The sequence below is a fragment of the Oncorhynchus tshawytscha genome, linkage group LG06 (genome assembly GCF_018296145.1).
Source record: "Oncorhynchus tshawytscha isolate Ot180627B linkage group LG06, Otsh_v2.0, whole genome shotgun sequence".
NCBI classification, from domain to species: Eukaryota; Metazoa; Chordata; class Actinopteri; order Salmoniformes; family Salmonidae; genus Oncorhynchus; species Oncorhynchus tshawytscha.
In genome coordinates, this window is record NC_056434.1 from 53,050,946 (window position 1) to 53,078,191 (window position 27,246).

At 41.5% G+C, this 27,246-nt stretch overlaps 1 protein-coding gene across 5 annotated transcripts in view; it reads right to left on the minus strand.

The window, feature by feature from the left end:
- LOC112253503 (PHD finger protein 21A-like) overlaps positions 1–27,246 on the minus strand; it is a 102,596-nt gene that overhangs the window by 16,538 nt on the left and 58,812 nt on the right. For all 5 annotated transcript variants that reach the window (XM_042323389.1, XM_042323388.1, XM_042323387.1 and 2 more), the window contains 4 exons: positions 13,290–13,448; positions 12,225–12,482; positions 2,038–2,319; positions 1,729–1,827 (listed from right to left, as the gene is read on the minus strand). In XM_042323389.1, the coding sequence (XP_042179323.1) occupies positions 1,729–1,827; positions 2,038–2,319; positions 12,225–12,482; positions 13,290–13,448 (798 nt within the window). The remainder of the gene's footprint in view (positions 1–1,728; positions 1,828–2,037; positions 2,320–12,224; positions 12,483–13,289; positions 13,449–27,246) is intronic.

Sequence of the window (27,246 nt, forward strand, 5' to 3'; positions counted from 1 at the left end):
ACAGCTGCCTCTGATTGGGAACCATATCAGGCTACCATAGACATACAATTCACCTAGATGACCCACCCTAGTCACTATCACGCCCCAACCAACATAATAAACAGCTTTCTATGGTCAGGGCGTGACAGCTAATGACTTCTCCAAAAGCTAATTGGAGTCAGGAGTCAGCTAACCTGGATTCCAATCAATGAGACAGATTGGAGATGTTGGTTGGAGCTGCCTTGCCCTATAAAAAAATACTCACAAAATCTGAGTTTGCTATTCACAAGAAGCATTGCTTGATGTGAATCATGCCTCGAACAAAAGAGACCTCAGAAGGCCGAAGATTAAGAATTGTTGACTTGCATAAAGCTGGAAAGGGTAACAAAAGTATCTCTAAAAGCCTTGATGTTCATCAGTCCACGGTAAGACAAAATGTCTATGAATGGAGAAAGTTCAGCACTGTTGCTCCTCTCCCTAGGCCATCCTGCAAAAATGACTGCAAGAACACAGCGCAGAATGCTCAATGAGGTTAAGAAGAATCCTAGAGTGTCCTAGGAACATGCTAACATCTCTGTTGACGAGTCAACGATATGTAAAACACTAAACAAGAATGGTGTTCATGGGAGGACACCACGGAAGAAGCCACTGCTGTCCAACAAAACATTGCTACATGTCTGAAGTTTGCAAAAGTACACCTGGATGTTCCACAGCACTACTGGCAAAATAGTCTGTGGACAGAGTAAACTACAGTTGAGTTGTTTGGAAGGAACACACAACACTATGTGTGGAGAAAAAAGGGCACAGCATACCTACATCAAAACCTCATCCCAACTGTAAAGTATGGTGGAGGGAGCATCGAGGTTTGGGGCTGCTTTGCTGCCTCAGGGCCTGGACAGCTTGCTATCATCGACGGAAAAATGAATTCCAAAGTTCATTAAAACATTTTGCAGGAGAATGTTAGACTACCTGTCTGCCAATTGAAGCTCAACAGAAGTTGGGTGATGCAACAGGACAGCGACCCAAAACACAGATGTAAATTAACAACAGAATGGCTTCAACAGAAGAATATACACCTTCTGGAGTGGCCCAGTCAGAGTCCTGACCTCAACCCGATTGAGATGCTGTGGCATGACCTCAGGAGAGCAGTTCACACCAGACATCCCAAGAATGTTGCTGAACCGAAACAATTTTGTGAAGAGGAATGGTCCAAAACTCCTCCTGACCGTTTTGCAGGTCTGATCCGCAACTACAGAAAACATTTGGTTGAGGTTATTGCTGCCAAAGGAGGGTCAACCAGTTATTAAATCCAAGGATTCACATACTTTTTCCCACCCTGCACTGTGAATGTTTACACAGTGTGTTCAATAAAGACATGAAAACGTATAATTGTTTGTGTGTTATTAGTTTAAGCAAACTGTGTTTGTACATTGTTGTGACTTAGATGAAGATCAGATCAAATTGTATGACCATTGTATGACCAATTTATGCAGAAATCCAGGTATTTCCAAAGGGTTCACGTACTTTTTCTTGCCACTCTACTTTGTCATGTAGTGTATACTGTATATGTAAATTACTTTATATGTTTACACTACATCTTTGGCAAAGCCTGCCTCCTGTTACAGAGTCATCTGTGAAGAACTTTAAGGTTCTATCAGTAGGCTGACATTCAAACAAGTATGGTACGTATTTGTTATGCAGGTTTGACCCCAAGTTCAGAATGAAGCATAAGCTCCTTCTCCAATGTACCTGAGGATTGTCCTCTCTCTTTAGTCTCGGTGCTGGAGACAGAGGAGGGGTCCTGCTCACCAACATCTTCTGCCCCAATCCACCCCGTGCTTTAACAGTCTGGAAACAGAGGGAGGAAAACAACGCTCTTAAAACATGAACAATGAAAGTAACAGAGTTATACATGTAGAATTACTTCAATTATGAAAAGGGAACAAGTCACTCTCCCATCCAAACTGTCCTGCTGACCTCACAAAATGTATTAATTTCCCTGAAAATGGACGATACAATTATAGTATCGTAACTTCCCACCCAAACCGTGGTGCTGACCTTGGTGTCGGAGGTTAGGCCGCTGATTTGCAGTGTCTGCACCGATGCCGGGGCCGTGATGACAATGCCCGTCAACATGCCTGTGGGCTGGCCGCTCTTGGCGGCGCAGGGCTGGCCATTGATGATGCGCACCTGGTGGATGAGTCCGGCGCTGGAGGGCAGCGAGGAGGGGCTCAGCTTGTTGGTCAGCATCACCGGGCCCCGATGGAGCAGCTGGAACGCCGTCATCATGGGCCGAAAGGGCGCTGGGGCAATGGGCACGCTGTTGGGCTTCGCCCGGACCTGAGTTGGGAGGATAGGGGTCAGAGGTTAGCCAATCATTCATCAGGTGTCATAATGGAGCTTAGGGGTCTTCACAAATGTGTGTAAAAGAGACCAACCAGGGAAAGGTAATTCCAATGTGGTGCTTTGAGATATCACTGTAGATGGAGGCATACAGTGGGGCAAAAAAGTATTTAGTCAGCCACCAATTGTGCAAGTTCTCTCACTTAACGAGAGAGGCCTGTAATTTTCATCACAGGTACACTTCAACTAAAAATCCAGAAAATCACATTGTAGGATTTTTAATTAATTAATTTGCAAATTATGGTGGAAATAAGTATTTGGTCAATAACAAACAACCAAGATGTCTGGCTCTCACAGACCTGTAACTTCTTCTTTAAGAGGCTCCTCTGTCCTCCACTCGTTACCTGTATTAATGGCACCTGTTTGAACTTGTTATCAGTATAAAAGACACCTGTCCACAACCTCAAACAGTCACACTCCAAACTCCACTATGGCCAAGACCAAAGAGCTGTCAAAGGACACCAGAAACAAAATTGTAGACCCGCACCAGGCTGGGAAGACTGAATCTGCAATAGGTAAGCAGCTTGGTTTGAAGAAATCAACTGTGGGAGCAATTATTAGGAAATGGAAGACATACAAGACCACTGATAATCTCCCTCGATCTGTGGCTCCACGCAAGATCTCACCCCGTGGGGTCAAAATGATTACAAGAACAGTGAGCAAAAATCCCAGAACCACACGGGGGGACCTAGTGAATAGCCTGCAGAGAGCTGGGACCAAAGTAACAAAGCCTACCATCAGTAACACCCTACGCCGCCAGGGACTCAAATCCTGCTGCAGTGCCAGACGTGTCCCCCTGCTTAAGCCAGTACATGTCCAGGCCCGTCTGAAGTTTGCTAGAGAGCATTTGGATGATCCAGAAGAAGATTGGGATTATGCCATATGGTCAGATGAAACCAAAATATAAGTTTTTGGTAAAAACTCAACTGGTCGTGTTTGGAGGACAAAGAATGCTAAGTTGCATCCAAAGAACACCATACCTACTGTGAAACATGGGGGTGGAAACATCATGCTTTGGGGCTGTTATTCTGCAAAGGGACCAGGACAACTGATCCGTGTAAAGGAAAGAATGAATGGAGCCATGTATCATGAGATTTTGAGTGAAAACCTCCTTCCGGGCCTCCGAAGCCACTCCTTCCATCAGCAAGGGCATTGAAGATGAAACATGGCTGGGTCTTTCAGCATAACAATGATCCCAAACACACCGCCCGGGCAACGAAGGAGTGGCTTCGTAAGAAGCATTTCAAGGTGGCCTAGCCAGTCTCCAGATCTCAACCCCATAGAAAATCTTTGGAGGGAGTTGAAAGTCTGTGTTGCCCAGCAATGCTAACAGCCCCAAAACATCACTGCTCTAGAGGTGAACTGCATGGAGGAATGGGCCAAAATACCAGCAACAGTGTGTGAAAACCTTGTGAAGACTTACAGAAAACGTTTGACCTCTGTCATTGCCAACAAAGGGTATATAACAAAGTATTGAGATAAACTTTTGTTATTGATCAAATACTTATTTTCCACCATAATTTGCAAATAAATTCATTAAAAATCCTACAATGTGATTTTCTGGATTTTTTTTTTCTCATTTTGTCAGTCATAGTTAAAGTGTACCTATGATGAAAATTACAGGCCTCTCTAATCTTTTTAAGTGGGAGAACTTGCACAATTGGTGGCTGACTAAATACTTTTTTGCCCCACTGTACTATATAATCACAGTCTCTACTTAACTATGAACACTTAGGTAAGGAAGGTGTCAGGAAAAGTGACAACTCAAAAATTGAGCTGTTAAATAAACCTGCGATAGGTTGTAAAATGTAAGCGGTCATTCATTTCACCATCAAAACCAGAAAAAAATGGTGACCTTGGTGGTTTTGCTGATGTTCCTTTTGGCTTTGCTGGTGTTCCTAACAATTACAAGCAGGACGTCACTTGTGCTCTTGACGAGGATGGCTGTGTAGTTCAGTAGCTCCGTGGAACTGAAATGATTTTGGCAATGCTATTTACCCATTTTGGGGCATAGTTATACAAGTGAAAGGCAGATTTTTGTTACAACGAAAATTAACAGTTCTAAACTGGATAGCCGCAAATCACAGCGTACAAAGGATTCACTGCAGACACAACTGTCCAAGCTTAGCAAGGAAATTGAGGCTGCCTACAGGCCAGATATGCCAGACACTGCAACTTGCGAGCCCACTCTGACCTTTCTTGCCTCTGAAATCAGAGCAATTTGTTTGTCCACCCAAAATATTGAACAAGACACATCAGAAATTAAGACCACAATGTGGTGTTGGGTTCTGAGAATATGAAAATATACTTATGTCACTGATGGAGTGCTGAGGTTTAGAGGCTCTACACCAGCGGAACCCCTCGACAACATTCCGCTGAAAAGGCAGCAGGCGAAATTCAAAAATATTTTTTTGAAATATGTAACTTTCAAACATTAACAAGTGCAATACAGCAAATGAAAGATAAACATCTTGTTAATCTACCCATCATGTCCGATTTAAAAAATGCTTTACAGAGAAAACACAACATATGATTATGTTAGGTCATTGCCCAAGTAAAAAAAAAACACAGACATTTTTCCAGCCAAAGATAGGAGTCACAAAAAGCAGAAATATAGATTAAATTAATCACTAACCGTTGATGATCTTCATCAGATGACACTCATGTTACACAATCATGTATGTTTTGTTCGATAATGTGCATATTTATATCCAAAAATCTCAGTTTACATTGGCGCGTTACGAGCAGTAATGTTTTGCTTCCAAAACATCCGGTGATTTTGCAGAAATACTCATCATAAACATTGATAAAAGATACAAGTGTTATTCACAGAATTAAAGATAAACTTCTCCTTAATGCAACCGCTGTGTCAGATTTCAAAAAAACTTTACGGAAAAAGCATAATTTGAGAACGACGCTCAGAACCCAAAACAGCCAGAGGAATATCAGCCATTTTGGAGTCAACAAAGTTAGAAATAACACCATAAATATTCACTTACCTTTGATGTATCCCAGTTCGACAATAAATTACTGATTTGTTCCATAAAGTCCATCATTTATGTCCAAATAGCCACTTGTTGTTAGCGTTTTCAGCCCAGTTGTCACACCCTGACCATAGTTTGCTTTGTATGTTTCTATGTTTTGTTTGGTCAGGGTGTGATCTGAGTGGGCATTCTATGTTGTGTGTCTAGTTTGTCTGTTTCTGTGTTTGGCCTGATATGGTTCTCAATCAGAGGCAGGTGTTAGTCATTGTCTCTGATTGGGAACCATATTTAGGTAGCCTGTTTGGTGTTGGGTTTTGGGGGTGATTGTCTCCTGTGTCAGTGTTTGTTCCACACGGTACTGTTTCGGGTTTACACGTTTGTTGTTTTTGTAGTTTATTCATGTATAGTTTTCTTTTTAAAAACAAACATGAATTTCAACCACACTGCATTTTGGTCCTCCTCTCCTTCCCAGGAAGAATCCCGTTACACCAGTAATCCATCTTCATGAGGCGCAGGCACTATGTCCAGACAAAAACTCGAAAAGTTCCGTTACAGTCCTTTAGAAACATGTCAAATGATATATGGAATCAATCTTTAGGATGTCTTTAACATAAAACATCAATAATGTTCCAACAGGAGAATTCCTTTGTCTGAAGAAAAGCACTGGAATGAGAGGTAACTCTGTCGGGAGCGGGCGTCATGAGACCAAAGCACTCTGCAGACCACTGACTCAAAGAGGTCTCATGAGCCCCTCCTTTATAGTAGGATCCTTATTCAAGTTTCTAAAGACGGTTGACATCTAGTGGAAGCCCTAGGAAGTGCAACTTTATCCACATCTCAATGTGTATTTGGTAGGCCAAGCTTTGAAAAACTACTAACCTCAGATGTCCCACTTCCTGGTTGGATTTTTCTCAGGTTTTCCGCTGCCATATGAGTTCTGTTATACTCATAGACATCATTCAACCAGTTTTAGAAACTTCAGAGTGTTTTCTATCCAATACTAATAATAATATGCATATATTAGCATCTGGGACAGAGTAGGAGGCAGTTTACGCTGGGCACGCTATTCATCCAAAAGTGAAAATGCTGCCCCCTATCCCAAAAAGGTTAAGGGTTATAAGAGGAAGGTATATAGTGTGTGCAACTAAGCTTGGAATGTGTTGAGTGCAGGTAAGCGATTACATGTGGCAGGCATTGATAAGGAGAGAGAGCCATGGATTGGTGATGGAGGGGGGTTGAGGTCAGGTCCAGGTCACCTTAAAGGATAAATAAAAGTTTATGGCCCGTATCACTAGTGTCCTGCCTAGCAGTAAAGAACGATGTTTGTACAGATGGGTAGGAGACTCAGACTATGAGGAACGGTTAAATATCAGTGCTTGTGTGAAAATGTATGTGTCTAATGCAGCTGTATTGATCCTATGGGCAGAAAAAACTAGTTTAACTTCTTCCGGATTAGTGAGCGGTGAAATTGCAGAGCACCAAGTTCAAATGAAATTACTATAAATATTAAACTTTCATGAAATCACAAGTGAAATACATTAAAATAAAGATTAAAATCCGACCGCCATGTCAGATTTCAAAAAGGCTTTACAGCGGAAGCAAACCATGTGATTATCTGAGGACAGCGCCCAGCACACAAATGCATAACAAATAATTTTCAACCAATGAGTTGCGACACGAAAGTCAGAAATAGCGATATAATATATGCCTTACCTTTGAAGATCTTCTTCTGTTGGCAGTCCAAAAGGTCCCAGTTACATTACAAATGGTCCTTTTGTTTGACAATGTCCTTCTTTATATCCATAAAAACTCAGTTTAGCTGGCGTGCTTCAGTCAATAATCCACTCAGTTTCCCTCCTTCAAAATGCATACAAAATGAATCCCAAACGTTACCAATAAACATATCCAAACAAGTCAATCAATGTTTATAATCAAACAATAGGTACCCTAATACGCAAATAAACAATAAAATTTAAGACAGAGAATCGTTATTGTCTTTACCGGAGAAAAATACCAAAGAACACGCTCTCATTCACGCGCTTGGAAACACTACAGCCAAAATGGGAGCCACCTAGAAAAACTACAATTTCTGGCATATTTTCCAAAAAACAGCCCGAAATTCTTTCTAAAGACTGTTGACATCTAGTGGAAGCCATAGGAACTGCAATCAGGCACAATTTCACCCTATTATAAAAGTGCCAGCCATTGAAATCAGTGGTAGGATGACATTTTTTTTGGGGGGGGGGGTTGTCCTCAGGGTTTCACCTGCCATTTCAGTTCTGTTATGCTCAAATAAATTATGTTAACAGAAACTTTAGAGTGGTTTCTATCCAAATCTACCAATTATATGCATATCCTAGCTTCTGGGCCTGAGTAGCAGGCAGTTTACTTTGGGCACGCTTTTCATCCGGACGTCAAAATACCGCCCCCTATCCCAAAGAAGTTAAGCTTTCATAGTATTTGTAGAGTTTTTTTCTCTGAGAATTAGAACCTAAAAGTAGGAAATAGAAGGAACATTTATTCGCTGACCACCCACTTTAGAGAAGCAGAGGACCATGTTGCAACATAGGAGAATGGTGCCGTTTCAACAAAAGGTCAGCTAGATTAAATCCATAAAGAATTTTAAAAATGACAGGACCATGTTGATAACTTGGATAACAGAGGGCATCGCTGTAATATTAAAATCCTGGTTGTTCCCGAGATGGTAGAAATCAAAGACATGATACAGTTCCTACAGAGGAAAATCCCAAATGTGCTGGAATGCCAGTTTGAGAGGTCACTTGAGGTACAGAGGGCACATAGATTCCCCCCCGGCCCGCCGAGGAGAGACCCAAAAGAGGGATGCCGGCCACAGCCCATTATGTTCGACATGCTATGTTACCAGGTGAAGGAAGAAATTCTCAGAACAGCAAGGGAGAAGACAGGTGACATGGCAGGGATCTACAATTATGTTCTTCCCAGACTATTCTAAACGGGTTAACGACCGGAGGATGGCATTCAAACATGTCAAAATCGATCTAAAATCGCGGAAGATCGAGTTCATGCGTTTTCTACATTTTCCTGCTACACTGGAGACCAAACTCAATGGAGCCAAAATCACACGTTTGACTGACAAGACGAAGCATCAGCCTTCATCCAGAGAAGATCTGCCAGGGAGGACCGCTGAATCCAGAATTATATTGGATGTAGGACTATCAACGTCTGTCTGATAAGTGCCTTTGACTTTGCATTGCTATGATTAGACTCAGCCCTAGAGCTGGATTTGACTGGACTGTTTCTTAACAGTAGGTTATTTTTTATTTTTGTTGGTTTGTTCAACATCACACTAGCTAGCTGGCTAATGTTGGCTAGTCAGATAACTTGCGAAAATAGCGATTTTCATAAATTTACTTTACGACAAAAATTATGCACTTAACGTTCGTCTCTACATTAACTAACATATTCCTCTCAATTGTAAATGTTTTGCTTGACTCATTATGACGTTATAAGAACTTACATCTGGTTCCACCATAATGTTTTGTCCACCATATTTGTTGAAGAACGCCACAAAGGCAAGGGTCGCTCGCTTCAAAATTCACCATTGGAACCACTCGATATGATTGGTCATATAAAAACCTTGTGACCCAAATGCATAATGAGTTTTCTAACTCCCCCTTGTGGTGGTCTGGAGCAATGAAGCTGTGACTCAGTCCCGCGGTTCAAGTTCGCAACTTTTAAAGGAGGAACCACTGTGCGCCGGTGCGCCGGAGAGGTGCGTCATCGAGCAACCTGAACGTTCCCCTGAACGGTCCACGCAGAGAATCCTCGGAGATCATCCCCACGTAATTACATCATTATATTCTGACCCATAAGAGCAGCAGTTTGGGGCAAGGCTAGGGTTAGAATAAGCATAGCTGACAAATTCACCCAAATGTATATTTTTCTTGTGTACTTTCTTTTTTCTCTATCTCTTTGAAATCCCCATTTTGGGTAACACGCGCCATAGTGTGTTGGCCCGTTATACTAAGTTCTAATCAATAGCCTATAATGTGTTTTGTCTATATGTATCTTTTATCATCATGTATCTTTTATTATCATCAAATATTCAACTAAGATTGGTGTGGTACGAACTCATTGGTGAGACCAGGGTCCGTGCAGATTCACAGGCTATACGACGTTCAGAACGAGATTGGTAGAGGTAACTGGTTAATTAGCGGCTGTTGTAAAATCGATATTCTGATATTCTTTGAGTTAATTTGGGAAATAGAAACTCAATAAAGTTTTCCCATGGTGCCCCAGGTTAATGAGTTAATAATTGCTTGATTATGTTAATCATGCAATTAGAAACTTGTAATCATTCGATGAGCAACAGTCGTCACATTAACTAATACAACATCACGACAGTAGTATCATTAACCTGTAAAGGCTGGCTTTATCCCCCACCGTTACAGCTCAGATAACCTTACAGCACATAAATACAGTGTGCTGTCCAGGACTCAAGCACTCCAACAATTGCTTTCTCATTAGATGCTGCCAAAGCCTTTTATTGTGTGGAATTGGGCTATATTTTTACATCTCTTACAACAGTTGGCTTTGGGGAGAACTTTGGGAATTGGATAAACCGTTATATGGCACTCCTTATGCCTGCGTTTTAACAAATGGTCTCATACCCAACCCTTTCCAGTTACATAGAAGTACAAAACAAGGATGCCCTTCAAGCCCCAGTTTATTTGTGCTAGCTTTGGAACCCCTGGCCCAGAAACAGAGGTAACCCACGTATTCATGGAGTTAAGGTGGGCAACATTCAGCATAAACTCATGCTTTTATACAGATGACAAGTTACTTTTCTTGTCTCAACCTGAGATATCTGTCCCTGATTTACGACACTGCTGAGGAATTTACATCATCTAGTTATCATATTAACTGGCATAAATCTGAGGTTCATCTTTTATCTGGCTTAAGCCCATCCAATCTCTTCAACCAATAGAAATGTACATGGTCCCCTTAGGGTATCAAATACCTTGGCACACTAATAACACTCAGCCACAGGGATATTGTTGGAATATAAAATATAGAAACACTTACTTTTAAAAATGAAGAATGGCTAGCTCATCTCCCTCTATATATTCCAGATTCTTACTTTAAAGATATTGACAGGCATGTCCTAGATTTTCTTTGGGGTAACTCACAGATCCATTTAGGTATAAAAAAAGACATTCCCCCCCCACACCCAAAAGGTGGATTTGGTATCCATAACTTCAGGGGGTACTACTGGGCTATCAATGTCAAACATATCAGTATGTGGTTGCCATATTGGAAGGGAGGGGCTAAACCAGGCTGGTACCAGATAGAGTCTGAGGCCTGTGGGGGAGTCTCGCCCTGGCTTGGATCACAACTGATGGATCACCCCAATGATACAAACACCCGAACCTTGTGGGGTAAGATACATAGAGCTGGACACTGGGACCTTCATACATCGCCTCAGGCCCCTCTGTGGCAAAATAAGAGTATCCTAATTGGAAGTAAAACCATTTTTGGGGTACAGTGGCAACAACTAGGAATCAATTATCTGTTGGATCTATTTGATGAGCATTCTAAGCAATTCTTAAGCTTTTCCCAAATTTCCAAGAAATATAAGTTGCAACAGAATACATTTTGGAGACACCTCCAGCTACGAAGTTTAGTCAATATGGTCGGGAAGCTCCCTTACTTGTCTCACTGCCAGCCCTATTGAAGAGATAATAAACAAGCAATTAACCCGTGAGGGTTGGTTCCAATAATGTATCATCTGCTACAGGAGCAATTGTATATCCCTATAAATAAGGTTAAAGTACATATATAGATACAGTACCAGTCAAAAGTTTAGACACAAGTACTCACTGCAGGGTTTTTCTTAATTTTTACAATTTTCTACAGTACCAGTCAAAAGTTTGGACACACTTACTCATTCCAGGGTTTCTTTTTTTTTGTAACTGTCAGAATGAGCCCAGTGTTGAGGGACTCTGATATCCCAGGGGCATTACACACCTCAACAGCAGGGCATTAAATCACACATTCACACCCAGGGTTAAAAACAGGTCATCACACTGACAGCCAAAACAACGAGTTTTCACCATAAAGACACAACAGCCTACAAAGGAAGGTATTAACACAGATCAAAGCAACAACATGAGCACACATCATTCTGAAAGCTGAAGAAGACTAGAGGAACAAAGCAGCACAATGCAAACAGTAGCTTGGAGCCATGGAGCCAAGACTGTGACTGCACTGGGTTTGTGTCCTTGGATACACTGTCGCCCTCTAGTGACGTCTGAGTTAAATGCCTCATGTGTCCACTCACACATTGGAAAGTATTGGTGGGGATTAGGGTTAGGGGGCAGGTCTTACTAGGACGCACTGTGGTTGAAAGGTGGGATGAGGCGTCATTTTAGGAGAGACAAACTGAGGAACTTTGACTGGCTGTGCTGAGGTGGGGGTGGTGGTGGCCTGCACCGGAGACAAAACCCCAGCAAATACGGTATTCTCTACTGGGCTGCAGACAACAGTTAGATCTGAAAAAATATTTGGATTCCGCAGGTAGTTTTACAGAGAGAAAGATGACTTTGTGCCAAGTGCCATCACTGCCCCAAAGCACCTCCTCATTAAGAGACATTCTCAATTTTGACCATGCATATTTCCATACAAAGATTTTCAACCCACCTTGCTCTAAGAGACTTTGTACAACAGAAAAAAAGTGGTTGAATATTTACTGCTTAATTTGAACACACTCTGGGGATCCCAAACTGCCACCAATTACAAGAGAAAGAGTTTGAAAGAGTTGAACTGCAAAGGATAACAATGATAGTACTGTAGAATGTACAGGAAGTGAATGCCCCTTACCACAACTGAATTCTTTGACACCAGACGCACGGACTCTGAACCCTGATTGGTCAACTTGCTGGCCACCTGGAGGTTGACTGGTGTGTTTCGGAAGTTGGAGTTGTCAGAGATGATGGCACCGGGCTTGGAGGTGTGGCTGATGGCAGTGACCGTGGAGGGGGGCTGCACCATGACAGAGGCAGGCATGGTGGGAGTGGCAGCTTTCAGCACTAGAGGTAGAGTCTTAGTGGTGATGACTGGAGTGACTGCCAGCATCTTCTGACAGCGAGAGGAGAGAAAAAATACAAATAAATAAAAAGTTGATAAATCGGAGACAGAAGACAGAGAAATTAGATGAGATGGGGTCAAAAAAGGGAGTGGAAAAGTGAGCATAATAATGCTAAATCCAAGAAATATGAACTAATGTGAAGCCTAGTGACTCACTACTACGGCTACCTTTATTAAACCATTTTCTGGAGGAGTGAATCTTTCCTCCCGGGTATATCAAACGCCATAGAAAATCTGCCAGCCGAGCACGTACATCTCACTAAGAGCTGGAGATAAATCTACAGAGTCATGAATGATAGAGGGTTTACAACATGGCTGTGTCTGTCTAGCGGGGAACGTGGTCCGCGAGGTCATAGGAACGAAGAAGTACTACCTGAAAGAACTGGCATGGCTGAAGGACATCTGATAACGGAGCTAATGCCAGTACAGAGAACCATCCAGAGTATCAGGGACTTTTTCTTAGCATGATTCTTCACTCTCTATCTTTATAGTAGTAAACGATTATGAACACTGACAGGTTTGGGGATTTTCAGGGCAGGCTAGTGTTGCAAACTTTCCCAAACTGCCTAGGTTTTCCAGAAATCCTGGTTGGAGGATTCCTTGGATCAGGAGGGAATAAGCAGGAGAGAATAAGTTATCCAACAAGGAATCATCCAAATGGTATTTCTGAAAAACCTGGGAAAGTTTCAGGAATGTTTCTAGGCTACTGCAAAGTTATGACACAACAAGCCTTTGTGCAACATAACAAGCAGCTGAGTTGAGCTAAGGTTGACAGTGTCTGTGGACTTGTGTGGCTACCTGCTGCAGGGCCTGGGTGTGTGTGGTCTGCTGTAGGGCCAGCAGAGTGGCAGAGGAGGGGATCTGGAGGACGTGTTTGTCTGCAGCCGGCACCTGCACCGTCACCTCTGGCTCCTGTTTCACCAGCAGGTCCTTCCTCAGCTGCTCCACAACGCTTTTCTGGAGGACAGAAGTGAGAGGGGTAGAGAAAAGTGGGAAAAGAGCGGTGAAGAGCATGGGGAGTGAGAAGAGGGCAAGAGCGGGAGGGGTGTAGAGGATGGGGAGAGAAGAGGGGATGAAGGGAGAAGAAACAAGATGAAGGAAAGCGGATTGAATAAAACTCCAATTGAGTTTAGTGTCACTGTTCCCTTTAAATGTTCTGTACCCTTTTTTGGCAATAACCCCAACCGGTGATTAACAATGTATTATGGTAACTACTCAAAAGTCTCTTTTATCAACATTTGCTAACAATTGGTCGTCAAATCAAATCACTTTCATTGTTCCACGTTGACATAGTTGATTAATTCATGTTCAGAATACTTGGCTTTAAGACCAAACCAACTTTTGTGACTTAAATTTGAGGCCGGGGGCTCTGACCTTTCCCTTTGACAACAACTGCAGTTCTCACAAGAGCAGAATACCAAATTAGTATATGCAGCAATGCCAAGTCATTTCAATAGCTAATTCCGCTACTACGCTAACTCGAAACGATTTTCCCGACAGGGAATTAGACCTGCTCTGAGGAGGGGTAGAGACTGGGGAGTAGAGGAACAGGCAAGTATGAAATAAGTACAGTTGCAGTGCACTCTCATTCTCTATAGTAATTATTAACGCATGGAACAGGGCTTAGGCCATTGAATATGCATTCACTGTGTCAAACCAATAAATGTGCGTACTTCCAGAAATGCATACTTCCAGCTGCTTCTCTTTGTTTTGCTCATCATATTAGCTGCAGTATGCATAGAGCTGCCTTTCACACATTGTCATAACCTGTCATAATATGGTAATAACACTGTCATGACACATTTAAACCTGTTGTGACATATGGCATTATTTTATGCCTGGTTACAATCCCTACATAAGTGACAAAACCCAGGAAAACCAACCACACCATAGCTTACTTATCAACAGTATGTTTATGTTATATAACATTTTCTGCAACTGACCACATTAATTTATCATTGTTATTGCGCACAAATTGATGTCAGACATCCCTACCCTATGCTCTGTTGCTGATGACAGATGAATACAGGAGCAGATTTCAGGAGCAGGATGAGACACCCTCTTTTTGACTGATGACTGACATAAGGGCATGTACGTGAGAGGCCTATCTGGCTTATATGATTATGATGGTTATAATGCAGGTAAGTAAAGTGCAAGTAAAGTGACCGAGGATGGTCATAATCAGTGATAAACTAGATTCAGCCACGGGCCAATTTCTTTTTTAGCGGATGGTCAGGGGGCCAGAACATAATCAGACAAATAGATTGCAAATTGACTTCAAGAAGCCTAAACAGATATAATATTTGACCAAACCTTGATTACATTTGGGGACATTCCCCTAAGTAGGGTGCCATCTTTTGGATGGGATGTTAAAACGGGTGTCCGGACTAGAGGTCGACCGATTAATCGGAATGGCCGATTAATTAGGGCCAATTTCAGGTTTTCATAACAACCGGAAATCGGTATTTTTGGGCGCCGATTTGCCGAAAAAAATAATAATAATAATGTATACCTTTATTTAACTAGGCAAGTCAGTTAAGAAAACATTCTTATTTTCAATGACGGCCTAGGAACGGTGGGTTAACTGGCTCATTGAGGGGCAGAACGACAGATGTTCACCTTGTCAGCTCGGGAGATTTAATCTTGCAACCTTACAGTTAACTCGTCCAACGCAATAACGACCTGCCTCTCTCTCGTTGCACTCCACAAGGAGACTGCCTGTTACGGGAATGCATTAAGCCAAGGTAAGTTGCTAGCTTGCATTAAACTTATTTTATAAAAAACAATCAATCATAATCACTAGTTAACTACACATGGTTAAATAGATATTATCTAGCGTGTCCTGCGTTGCATATAATCTGACTGAGCATACAAGCATACAAGTATCTAAGTATCTGCCTGAGCAGTGGTAGAAGCAGGCGCATAAACATTCATTCAAACAGCACTTTTGTGCGTTTTGCCAGCAGCTCTTCGTTGTGCGTCAAGCATTGCACTGTTTATGACTTCAAGCCGATCAACTCCCGTGATGAGGCTGGTGTAACCGAAATGAAATGGCTAGCTAGTTAGCGCGCGCTAATAGCGTTTCAAATGTCACTCGCTCTGAGCCTGTGGTTGTTTCCCTTGCTCTGCATGGGTAACACTGCTTCGAGTGTGGCTGCTGTCGATGTGTTCCTGGTTCGAGCCCAGGTAAGAGCGAGGAGAGGGACGGAAGCTATACTGTTACACTGGCAATACTAAAGTGCCTATAAGAACATCCAATAGTCAAAGGTTAATGAAATACAAATGGTATAGGAGGGAAATAGTCCTATAATTCCTATAATAACTACAACCTACAACCTTACCTGGGAATATTGAAGACTCATGTTAAAAGGAACCACAAGCTTTCATATGTTCTCATGTTCTGAGCAAGGAAGTGCGGGTATGCACTACTAAAATATTATATAACATAAACATACTGTTGATAAGTAAGCTATGATGTGGTAGGTTTTGTGGGTTGTCACTTATGTAGGGATTGTGAAAAGTTAGCATTCTTAGATAGCACATATTGCACTTTTACTTTCTTCTCCAACACTTTGTTTTTGCATTACTTAAACCAAATTGAACATGTTTCATTATTTACTTGAGGCTAAATAGATTTTATTGATGTATTATATTAAGTTAAAATAAGTGTTCATTCAGTATTGTTGTAATTGTCATGATTACAAATAAATAAATAAATAAAAAATTGGCCGATTAATCGGTATCGGCTTTTTTGGTCCTCCAATAAATCGGTATCGGCGTTGAAAAATCATAATCGGTCGACCTCTAGTGCAGACTCTCAGTGGTGTCATAACTGTCCAAGAAAATCCCAAAAGATCAGATTTGCAATGAATAACTTCAATCAGACCCCCTCTCACCCGTAGAGGGGGATGGATATAATTAGTGGGATTTAACAACTCACATCCTGTTGTAAATCAAGGGAGAAGATCCAGGCCTCCAAATTCACCAAAGGATTGTGCTTTGTCTCAACAGACCTATTTCCCGCTGAAACTCTAACACATTCAAAAACAAATACTGGAACAATATTTCTAGTATATAATGTAGGGAATGGTCAGAGGCGATCTATAGAACACTAATGTCATTTTGTTTGTTCTTTTGTGATGTCATTACAAATGTTATAAAGGAAATACTGTAACTTGGAAAGTATACCCACTACATATTTGACGTTTCCATACTGTGCGTTGTGCATGTAATATTAAAAATGATTCGTGTTTTTGTTAAGGAAGGGATGTGATTTAAGAAGTTATGAGATAATTGTTTTCCATAAGTTTGCACAGTGAGTAATCACCGCCCTGGAGTGAGGTCAGGGAGCGTGCCAGCCTGCCGGACCGCCCCTTTCGAGCAAAAGGTATAAATTACGAGTTAAGAAAAAAACACATTGAACCAGGAAAAACGTGAAGCTGCAGCTGCGCATTTAAATGGCTTGAACATTGAATCTCAACATGAGGTAGAGACAAACTCACCTCCCTAATCAGCCATCACAGGTATGGCTGATTAGCTATCCTAAGTAAGATATCTTCAAAAGTGAATTTAAGTAGGATCATCCTGTTACTCTGCTCAACCATCAATACAGCTGGCTAATCCTATCTTCAAAGAAGCATCGTTAGGAGTGAATGGAAGGAAAATCAACTCATAAGATCTGTTCAGGACTACACGACAAGTCACCGGATACCGGACAACTACGAAGAAGGACAACAGGAGAAGAGTTGTTGGAACCATTTCGGACATTCAAATCAAACTTTATTTTCCACGTGTCCCGAATACAACAGGTGTCGACCTTACAATGAAATGCTTACTTACAAGCCCATAATCAACAATGCGGTTCAAGAAAGAGTTAAGAAAATATTTACAAAATAAACTAAAGTAAAAAAGTATATAAAATGTAACAATAAAATAACGAGGCTATATAAAGGGGGTACCGGTACTGAGTCAATGTGCGGGGGTACAGGTTAGTCGAGGTAATTTGTACATGTAGGTAGGGGTAAAGTGACTATGCATAGATAATAAACAGTGAGTAGCTGCAGTGTAAAAACAAATGGAGGGGGTCAATGTAAATAGTCCGGATGGCCATTTGATGAATTGTTCAGTGGCAGGTAGCCTAGTGGTGTTGGGACAGTAACCGAAAGGTTGCTGGATTGAATCCTCGAGCTGACAAGGTCAAAATCTGTCGTTCTGCCCTTGAACAAGGCAGTTAACACACTGTTCCCTGGTAGGCAGTCATTGCAAAAAATAATTTGTTCTTAAATGACTTGCCTAGCTAAATAAAGGTTAAATAAATAAAAGTCTTATGGTTTGGGGGTAGAAGCTGTTAAGGAGCCTTTTGGTCCTATACTTGGCATTCCGGTATCGCTTGCAGTGCGGTAGCAGAGAGAACTGTCTATGACTTGGGTGACTGGAGTCTTGGACAATTTTTGTGACTTTCCTCTGACACCGCCTAGTATATAGATCCTAGATGGCAAGAAGCTTGGCCCCAGTGATGTACTGAGCCGTATGCACTACCCTCTGTAGCACCTTACGGTCAGATGCAGAACAGTTGCCACAGTGATGCAACCGGTCAGGATGCTCTCAATGGTGCAGCTATAGACTTTTGGGGGGATTTGGGGACACATGCCAAATCTTTTCTGTCTCCTGAGGTGAAAAAGGTGTTGTTGTGCCCTCTTTACGACTGTCTTGGTGTATTTGGACCATGATACAGTGGTTCCTCCTTTAAAAGTTGCGAGCTTACACCGCAGGACTTAGAGGTACCTAGCATCACGGCTTCATTGCTCCAGACCACCGCAAGGGGAGTTAGAGCACTCATTATGCATTTGGGTCCCAAGGTTTTTATATGACCAATCATATCGAGTAGTTCCAATGACGAATTTGACGCAAGCCCCCCGTCGCTGGTGACTTTCTTCAGCAAAGATGGTTGACAAAACATTACAGTGGAAGTAAATGAAAGTAATTATAACATTATAACGAGTCAAGCAAAAAACATACAATTGAGTACATTTATTATACTATATTTATGTTTAGGTATTTATAGGAAATGTTAAGTTAATTATAACATCATAACGAGTCAAGCAAAAAACATACAATTGAGTACATTTATTATACTATATTTATGTTTAGGTATTTATAGGAAATTCTAAGATTAATGTAGAGACAAACGTTTTTTTTTAACGAAAATCGCTATTTAGTAAGTTAGCTGACTAGCTAATATTAGCCAGCTAACTAGCTAGTGTTATGACATGAGTATGAAATTGTAATTCATGTTGTTTAATATTTTAGGGACTCCTGAGAAAACCTGAAACAGTGGATGTAAAGAATCTAGCTAGCTAAAGCATTTACTGCAAATTAAATGTACAATTGTGTAAGCTTGCCTTGCTTATACTTCCCATGCAATGCTGCCGAAGTAACATAGCTAGCTAACTATTTACTTGCTTATTGTGTGGTGGAGGATAAAAATAAATGGATGCATATGGATGTGTAGCTAGCTACAGTATGTAGCCGATCTGCGTATGGACCCTAAAACGTTTGGTATGAATATTAGTTCAGAACCTATGAACCTCAGCTATCATAGTTGTTGTATTGACTTCAAGACTGAATGGCATTAATGAAGCCTATGGATTGAGTAGAATATAATAACTTTATTGTGCCAAGGATGCAAGTCCTATATACATGCAGTTATTACCAGGCATTAGATCCCCACATTGTAGCCTGTACATTGAATATACAGTGGGGCAAAAAAGTATTTAGTCAGCCACCAAAAGTACAATTTTCCACCATAATTTGCAAATTAATTAATTAAAAATCCTACAATGTGATTTTCTGGATTTTTTTTTTTTCATTTTGTCTGTCATAGTTGAAGTGTACCTATGATGAAAAATTACAGGCCTCTCTCATCTTTTTAAGTGGGAGAACTTGCAGAATTGGTGGCTGACTAAATACTTTTTTGCCCCACTGTATTCACTGATTATGTACTCTTCCTTGGCAAATAAATGTGAGGTTCAGGTATGAATCTCTGTGAGACATTCTTTTTTTTGTCTCTGTGAGACATCTCTGTGACAAATTCTTTGAATTATGGTGCGTCTGCAAGTATGTATTACATTTATACACTTCAGTGTTTACCACTCATGCTCCTGGGACATCAATGAATACACATTGTAACTATGCAATAGACTAGAGACATGATTTAAGTAAAGGCTGATTTGTAATTCATATATACAGATAAAAAAAACAGTACACTATACTTCCTATGCATATCTAACTCCCTTCATCTGCATTAATCTGAGGACACAGGATAGTATTTCAAAGAGATACTTAATTTCAACCAGTGGAGAATGTGAAACACTTTACTGAAAGTTCATTATCCAGGTGTTAGAAATATATAATACATGCATTATAAATATTATTGTAATATCATATTCTAAAATACAAGTTCAATCTGTACACTTCAAATCACATATGGTGTGCATTATTTCAAAAAAAGAGGAAGAAAAATGAGATGGAAGGAGAGGTGTAGAAGACCGACAGGGAAAGAGGTAGGAGCTGGGAAGACAGCATATGATTAATGAATTACAGTGCTACAGTGCTAGTGTCTCTAGCGGTGTCTCCTAACCAGCCTCTGGCCCCCAGTTGGCCCGAAGGTTATCCTAAGAGTGGGTGAGGTGGCGATGATGGAACTGGCTTCCTCTCTCACATCAAAACATACCTGCAGACGAGAGACAGATGGATAGAGAGAGAGCATTATTAAGCTTTGTTTGTTTTTTTCTAACACGGTCAGTCATCATAAAATACAAATATATCAAGATAGCTAGCTAATATGAAGTTAGGTAGCTGGTCAAATGTAATTAACTTAGCTAGCTATCTATACAGTGTGTAAACTAGCTAGCTATGTTAGCAGCTCAATTGGGTTAAAATGCACTGTAGCTAGTTAGTGTAGCTAATAATACATTGTTTCTACAACCTTGAATAGGTTCTCCCAGCCATGTGGACAATTGAAAACAGGCAGCAAAGTATGTATGTTACCAGAACGGTTTAGAGCATATTACTATTGCCTGTGAATAACCAGACCTTCATACAGACTTGCTATGCTGTATTCTTGACGCACAACTGAATGTGCTGCCATATCCTGCCAGCAAGCCCACAAGCGAGCCTCTCAGGCAGACAATGAAACGTGGAAGAGGGCGAGGAATGAAATGGGAGTAACAATCCAGGCTATTTAAGTGGAAAGGGGGAAAAGTATCATTATTATTATTAACATTAACCCTGCATTATAATTACATAAAAGCCCCTTAGATATTTAGTGTTTCGACAGCTGGGGGCATTTTGTTTTCCCCAAGCGTACTGTAGCAGGCTGTGAATTGCAAACCATGTTTCTAGGAAGGGCTATTAGCTGAACAATAGACTATTCAACCTTTACTAAAGAATTGTCTAATGTCATGAGTAATGTGAGTAATGTGCTAATGTCATGAGTAATGTGCTGTTAAAAGTGGTGTATGCCTTATTTAAAGAGCATATTACATTTAGAAGCAATAGGATTTGAAGCAAAAGCATACAACTATTTTAGCACCATTTCGAGCTGCTCTGAGACAAGCATGGGGACTGGTCTTGATAAATCAATGTGATTTTTATTTTCACTGAATCTCCGTTTGGGTATTGGTTAGACTGGAATTTAAAAATTAGGGTGCCAAAATGCTCTTAGTGTAACCTTTATTTGACTAGACAAGTAAGTTAAGAACAAATTCTTATTTACAAGGACAGCATACTCCTTCCTCCCCGTCGGGGAATTGAACCCCAGTCTCCCACGTATCCGCATTCTTTAGAACAGCCATTATTGAAGGTACTTGAGGTCACCGAGAGAGTCTGGACATGGACTGCTCTCCTTTATGTAAGGAATTAGACACTTTCCCCATGTTTATTACAGTATGTATTGTAGGCTATGTTTTCTTGTCAGACTGCACAGTCCACTAATAAACAAATGCAGGTGGCTTATATCTTCAAAATGCTTGAAATGCTTTATTATCCAAATGTAAAAGCATATACTGTACAGTAATGTATTTCTTCATCAGCTTCTGTTAATAAAATAATGATAAAAAATACTCTAAAACTGCAGATGTTGATTTAGTTATGGATCCATAACGAATTATTATGGGAATAAATATCACTGAATTACAGAATTATTGGAACAAAATTGTCTAATGAATGCAAAACACATTGTTGCTTATGGGAAAACTATTTCAAACACACGTAGGCACATTGTACAGCATCATTATGGCTATTAGCAGGGCTATATTTTGGCCCTTAATTCAGATTACAATTGCTCTGTCGTTTTTTTTGGAAACAAAATAATCTCCAAAATATATACGTGTATAGCCTTCTCGCTGTGGGCGTCTATTTCAGCACCGTTTCTCGCTGCTCTGAGACAAGCATGGAGAAACTAAAATGTTCAAATATTCCATGATATTCTTAAGATTTATGTTGACTGAATATAAGAAAGTGATCTCTGCTAAATAATCAAGTTAGGTTTCTCTAGAAATAAATAATTCTAAATAACAAACTGGCTTTATTTACAAATTAGTGAGAATGTCTCACCCCATGTTCAAGAATTGCCTCTCGTTCCCTCTAGGTTAAATACAATTTAAATCTCCAAAATATCATTTTTCAACAAAGCAATTATTATTATTTTTAATTCATTTACAATTATATAAAAGCCCCTTAGATATACTCAGATAAGATGAGTAAGACAAAGGAGCTGATCGTGGACTACAGGAGAATGTGGGCCTAACAGGCACCCATTATCATCAACGGGGTGTAGTGGAGCGAACTACAGTGGTTCCTCCTTTAAAAGTTGTGTTTCTATGGCACATTATTTAATTGTCAGACATTTTTTTGTTCTCACAGATCCTAAAGGAAAATGCCCCTTAGATATTAATTTACTATTGGCAGAGAATCACATCATTGCATTTTTTTTTTGATACCCTGTAGGCCTACCATAGGCAAAATGAGTAACACTACAATTAGGGTGAGGAAATGTTATGCCGCTTAGAAATGAATTTAGAATCCTCCAATCCTCTTATGTTGTCTCCTACTCCCGAGCGCAATATTTTCCAATCCATCCTAATGGAAACCCTGAGGGTTTCGTTTAAAAAAATTCTCGGAATACAAACGCCATAATATTAATCAAATTAATTAAGCCAAATTTCTGAAAATCAATTCCATGTACTATGTTATTACAAAAAAGGTTTTAAATTCCCTAGTAATGCCAATATGGCAGACTATCAAATGCTTCTCAAAGATGCCCTCTGGTGGTCAACCTAGCACTAAATTGCATTCATGTAAAAAATGTCTGACAATTACATAATGTGCCATAGAAACACAACTTTTAAAGGAGGAACCACTGTAGTTCGCTCCACTACACCCCGTTGATGATAATGGGTGCCTGTTAGGCCCACATTCTCCTGTAGTCCACGATCAGCTCCTTTGTCTTACTCACATTGAGGGAGAGGTTGTAGTCCTGGCACCACAATGCCAGGTCTCTGACCTCCTCCCTATAGGCTGTCTCATCGTTGTCGGTAATCAGGCCTACTACTGTTGTGTCATCAGCAAACTTAATGATGGTGTTGGAGTTGTGTTTGGCCATGCAGTCATGGGTGAACAGGGAGTACAGGAGGGGACTAAGCATGCACCCCTGAGGGGACCCAGTGTTGAGGATCAACGTGGCAGATGTGTTGTAGTCTACCCTTACCACCTGGGGGGCGGCCCGTCAGGAAGTCCAGGATCCAGTTGCAGAAGGAGGTGTTTAGTCCAAGGGTCCTGAGCTTAGTGATGAGCTTTGTGGGTACTATGGTGTTGAATGCTGAGCTGAAGTCAATGAACATGGGGCGGCAGGTAGCCTAGTGGTTAGAGCGTTGGACTAGCAACCGAAAGGTTGCAAGATCAAATCCCCCAGCTGACAAGGTAAAAGTATGTCGTTCTGACCCTGAGAAAGGCAGTTAACCCACTGTTCCTAGGCCGTCATTGAACATAAGAGTTTGTTCTCAACTGACTTGCCTAGGTAAATAAATAAAAAACAGCATCCTCACATAGGTGGGAAAGGGCAGTGTGGAGTGCGATTGCGACACCTGTGGAGGTCTAGGGTATCCGGGATGATGCTGTTGATGTGAGTCGTTACCAGCCTTTCAAAGCACTTCATGGCTACCGATGTGAGTGCTACGGGGCGGTAATCATTTCAGCAGGTTACCTTTGCTTCCTTGGGCATAGGGACCATGGTGGTCTGCTTGAAACAAGCATGCTGCGAAAGGGCCCAATGCCCATTTCCATGGCTGCCCCATTCACTGAGACATGCCCGGCGAACCCAGGTATTTCACATAAATATTCACGATTTCTTGCTCAAAACGGGCGGCGATTCATGTGCAAAGTATATGTTAACTGCTGTGCGTTTTTGAGGTTTGGAAAAGTGTGGTGCTAAGTGAGTGACAAAGGAAATCGGTGCATATCCCAGAACCAACGTGTGTCTGTGAGCAAGTGTTGTGAGAGAGAGCTTTCAATTTTGTGCAGATGAGGGATATACATTTTAAAATGAACTATACATCTAATTTATTTATTGTTCTATGATGAGGGAATGTTCCACAACCCTATACCCTAGACACGCACCTGAATGTACCATACACTAAAGAGAAGTCGCTATGTTTTATGGGCTTCCTGAAAGCTGCCTATATACAGTGGGGCAAAAAAGTATTTTGTCAGCCACCAATTGTGCAAGTTCTCCCACTTAAAAAGATGAGAGGCCTGTAATTTTCATCATAGGTACACTTCAACTATGACAGACAAAATGAGAAAAAGAAATCCAGAAAATCACATTGTAGGATTTTTAATGAATTTATTTGCAAATTATGGTGGAAAATAAGTATTTGGTCACCTACAAACAAGCAAGATTTCTGGCTCTCACAGACCTGTAACTTATTCTTTAAGAGGCTCCTCTGTCCTCCACTCGTTACCTGTATTAATGGCACCTGTTTGAACTTGTTATCAGTATCAAAGACACCTGTCCACAACCTCAAACAGTCACACTCCAAACTCCACTATGGCCAAGACCAAAGAGCTGTCAAAGGACACCAGAAACAAAATTGTAGACCCGCACCAGGCTCGGAAGACTGAATCTGCAATAGGTAAGCAGCTTTGTTTGAAGAAATCAACCGTGGGAGCAATTATTAGGAAATGGAAGACATACAAGACCACTGATAATCTCCCTCGATCTGGGGCGCCACGCAAGATCTTACCCCGTGGGGTCAAAATGATCACAAGAACGGTGAGCAAAAATCCCAGAACCACACGGGGGGACCTAGTGAATGACCTGCAGAGAGCTGGGACCAAAGTAACAAAGCCTACCATCAGTAACACACTACGCCACCAGGGACTCAAATCCTGCAGTGCCAGACGTGTCCCCCTGCTTAAGCCAGTACATGTCCAGGCCCGTCTGAAGTTTGCTAGGAAGCATTTGGATGATCCAGAAGAAGATTGGGAGAATGTCATATGGTCAGATGAAACCAAAATATAATTATTTGGTAAAAACTCAACTCGTCGTGTTTGGAGGACAAAGAATGCTGAGTTGCATCCAAAGAACACCATACCTACTGTGAAGCATGGGGGTGGAAACATCAAGCTTTGGGGCTGTTGTTCTGCAAAGGGACCAGGACAACTGATCCGTGTAAAGGAAAGAATGAATGGGGCCATGTATTGTGAGATTGAGTGAAATCCTCCTTCCATCAGCAAGGGCATTGAAGATGAAACGTGGCTGGGTCTTTCAGCATGACAAAGATCCCAAACACACTGCCAGGGCAATGAAGGAGTGGCTTCGTAAGCATTTCAAAGCATTTCAAGGTCCTGGAGTGGCCTAGCCAGTCTCTAGATCTAAACCCCATAGAAAATCTTTGGAGGGAGTTAAAAGTCCGTGTTGCCCAGCAACAGCCACAAAACATCACTGCTCTAGAGGAGATCTGCATGGAGGAATGGGCCAAAATACCAGCAACAGTGTGTGAAAACCTTGTGAAGACTTACAGAAAACGTTTGACCTCTGTCATTGATTTTTTTTTCTCATTTTGTCAGTCATAGTTGAAGTGTACCTATGATGAAAATTACAGGCCTCTCATCTTTTTAAGTGGGAGAACTTGCACAATTGGTGGCTGACTAAATACTTTTTTTGCCCAACTGTACAGCCAAAACAGAAAGATAAATGCGGTCAGAGACCTACTGAGCCTGCCTGGCAAGGTTGGTCCTACAAAGCCAAAGCCCCCTGATGGGAGAGCATAATATACAAGGAAATTCTCAAAGCTGCTAATGAGAACCTTACACTTCCGGCGCCGACAGAGATGGCCGCCTCGCTTCGCGTTCCTAGGAAACTATGCAGTTTTTTGTTTTTTTACGTGTTATTTCTTACATTAGTACCCCAGGTCATCTTAGGTTTCATTACAAACAGTCGAGAAGAACTACTGAATATAAGATCAGCGTCAACTCACCATCATTACGACCAAGAATATGTTTTTCGCGATGCGGATCCTGTGTCCTGCCTTACAAACAGGACAACGGAACAGATCCCATGCAGCGACCCAAAAAAACGACTCTGAAAAAGAGGGAAACGAGGCGGTCTTCTGGTCAGACTCCGGAGACGGGCACACCGTGCACCACTCCCTAGCATTCTTCTTGCCAATGTCCAGTCTCTTGACAACAAGGTTGATGAAATCCGAGCAAGGGTAGCATTCCAGAGGGACATCAGAGACTGTAACGTTCTTTGCTTCACGGAAACATGGCTCACTGGAGAGACGCTATCCGAGGCGGTGCAGCCAACGGGTTTCTCCACGCATCGCGCCGACAGAAACAAACATCTTTCTGGTAAGAAGAGGGGCGGGGGCGTATGCCTTATGGCTAACGAGACATGGTGTGAGGAAAGAAACATACAGGAACTCAAATCCTTCTGTTCGCCTGATTTAGAATTCCTCACAATCAAATGTAGACCGCATTATCTACCAAGAGAATTCTCTTCGATTATAATCACAGTCGTATATATCCCCCCCCAAGCAGACACATCGATGGCTCTGAATGAACTTTATTTAACTCTTTGCAAACTGGAAACCATTTATCCGGAGGCTGCATTCATTGTAGCTGGGGATTTTAACAAGGCTAATCTGAAAACAAGACTCCCTAAATTTTATCAGCATATCGATTGCGCAACCAGGGGTGGAAAGTCCTTGGATCATTGTTACTCTAACTTCCGCGACGCATATAAGGCCCTGCCCCGCCCCCCTTTCGGAAAAGCTGACCACGACTCCATTTTGTTGTTCCCTGCCTACAGACAGAAACTAAAACAAGAGGCTCCCACGCTGAGGTCTGTCCAACGCTGGTCCGACCAAGCTGACTCCACACTCCAAGACTGCTTCCATCACGTGGACTGGGATATGTTTCACATTGCGTCAGATAACAATATTGACGAATACGCTGATTCGGTGTGCGAGTTCATTAGAACGTGCGTTGAAGATGTCGTTCCCATAGCAACGATTAAAACATTCCCTAACCAGAAACCGTGGATTGATGGCAGCATTCGCGTGAAACTGAAAGCGCAAACCACTGCTTTTAATCAGGGCAAGGTGTCTGGTAACATGACCGAATACAAACAGTGCAGCTATTCCCTCCGCAAGGCTATCAAACAAGCTAAGCGTCAGTACAGAGACAAAGTAGA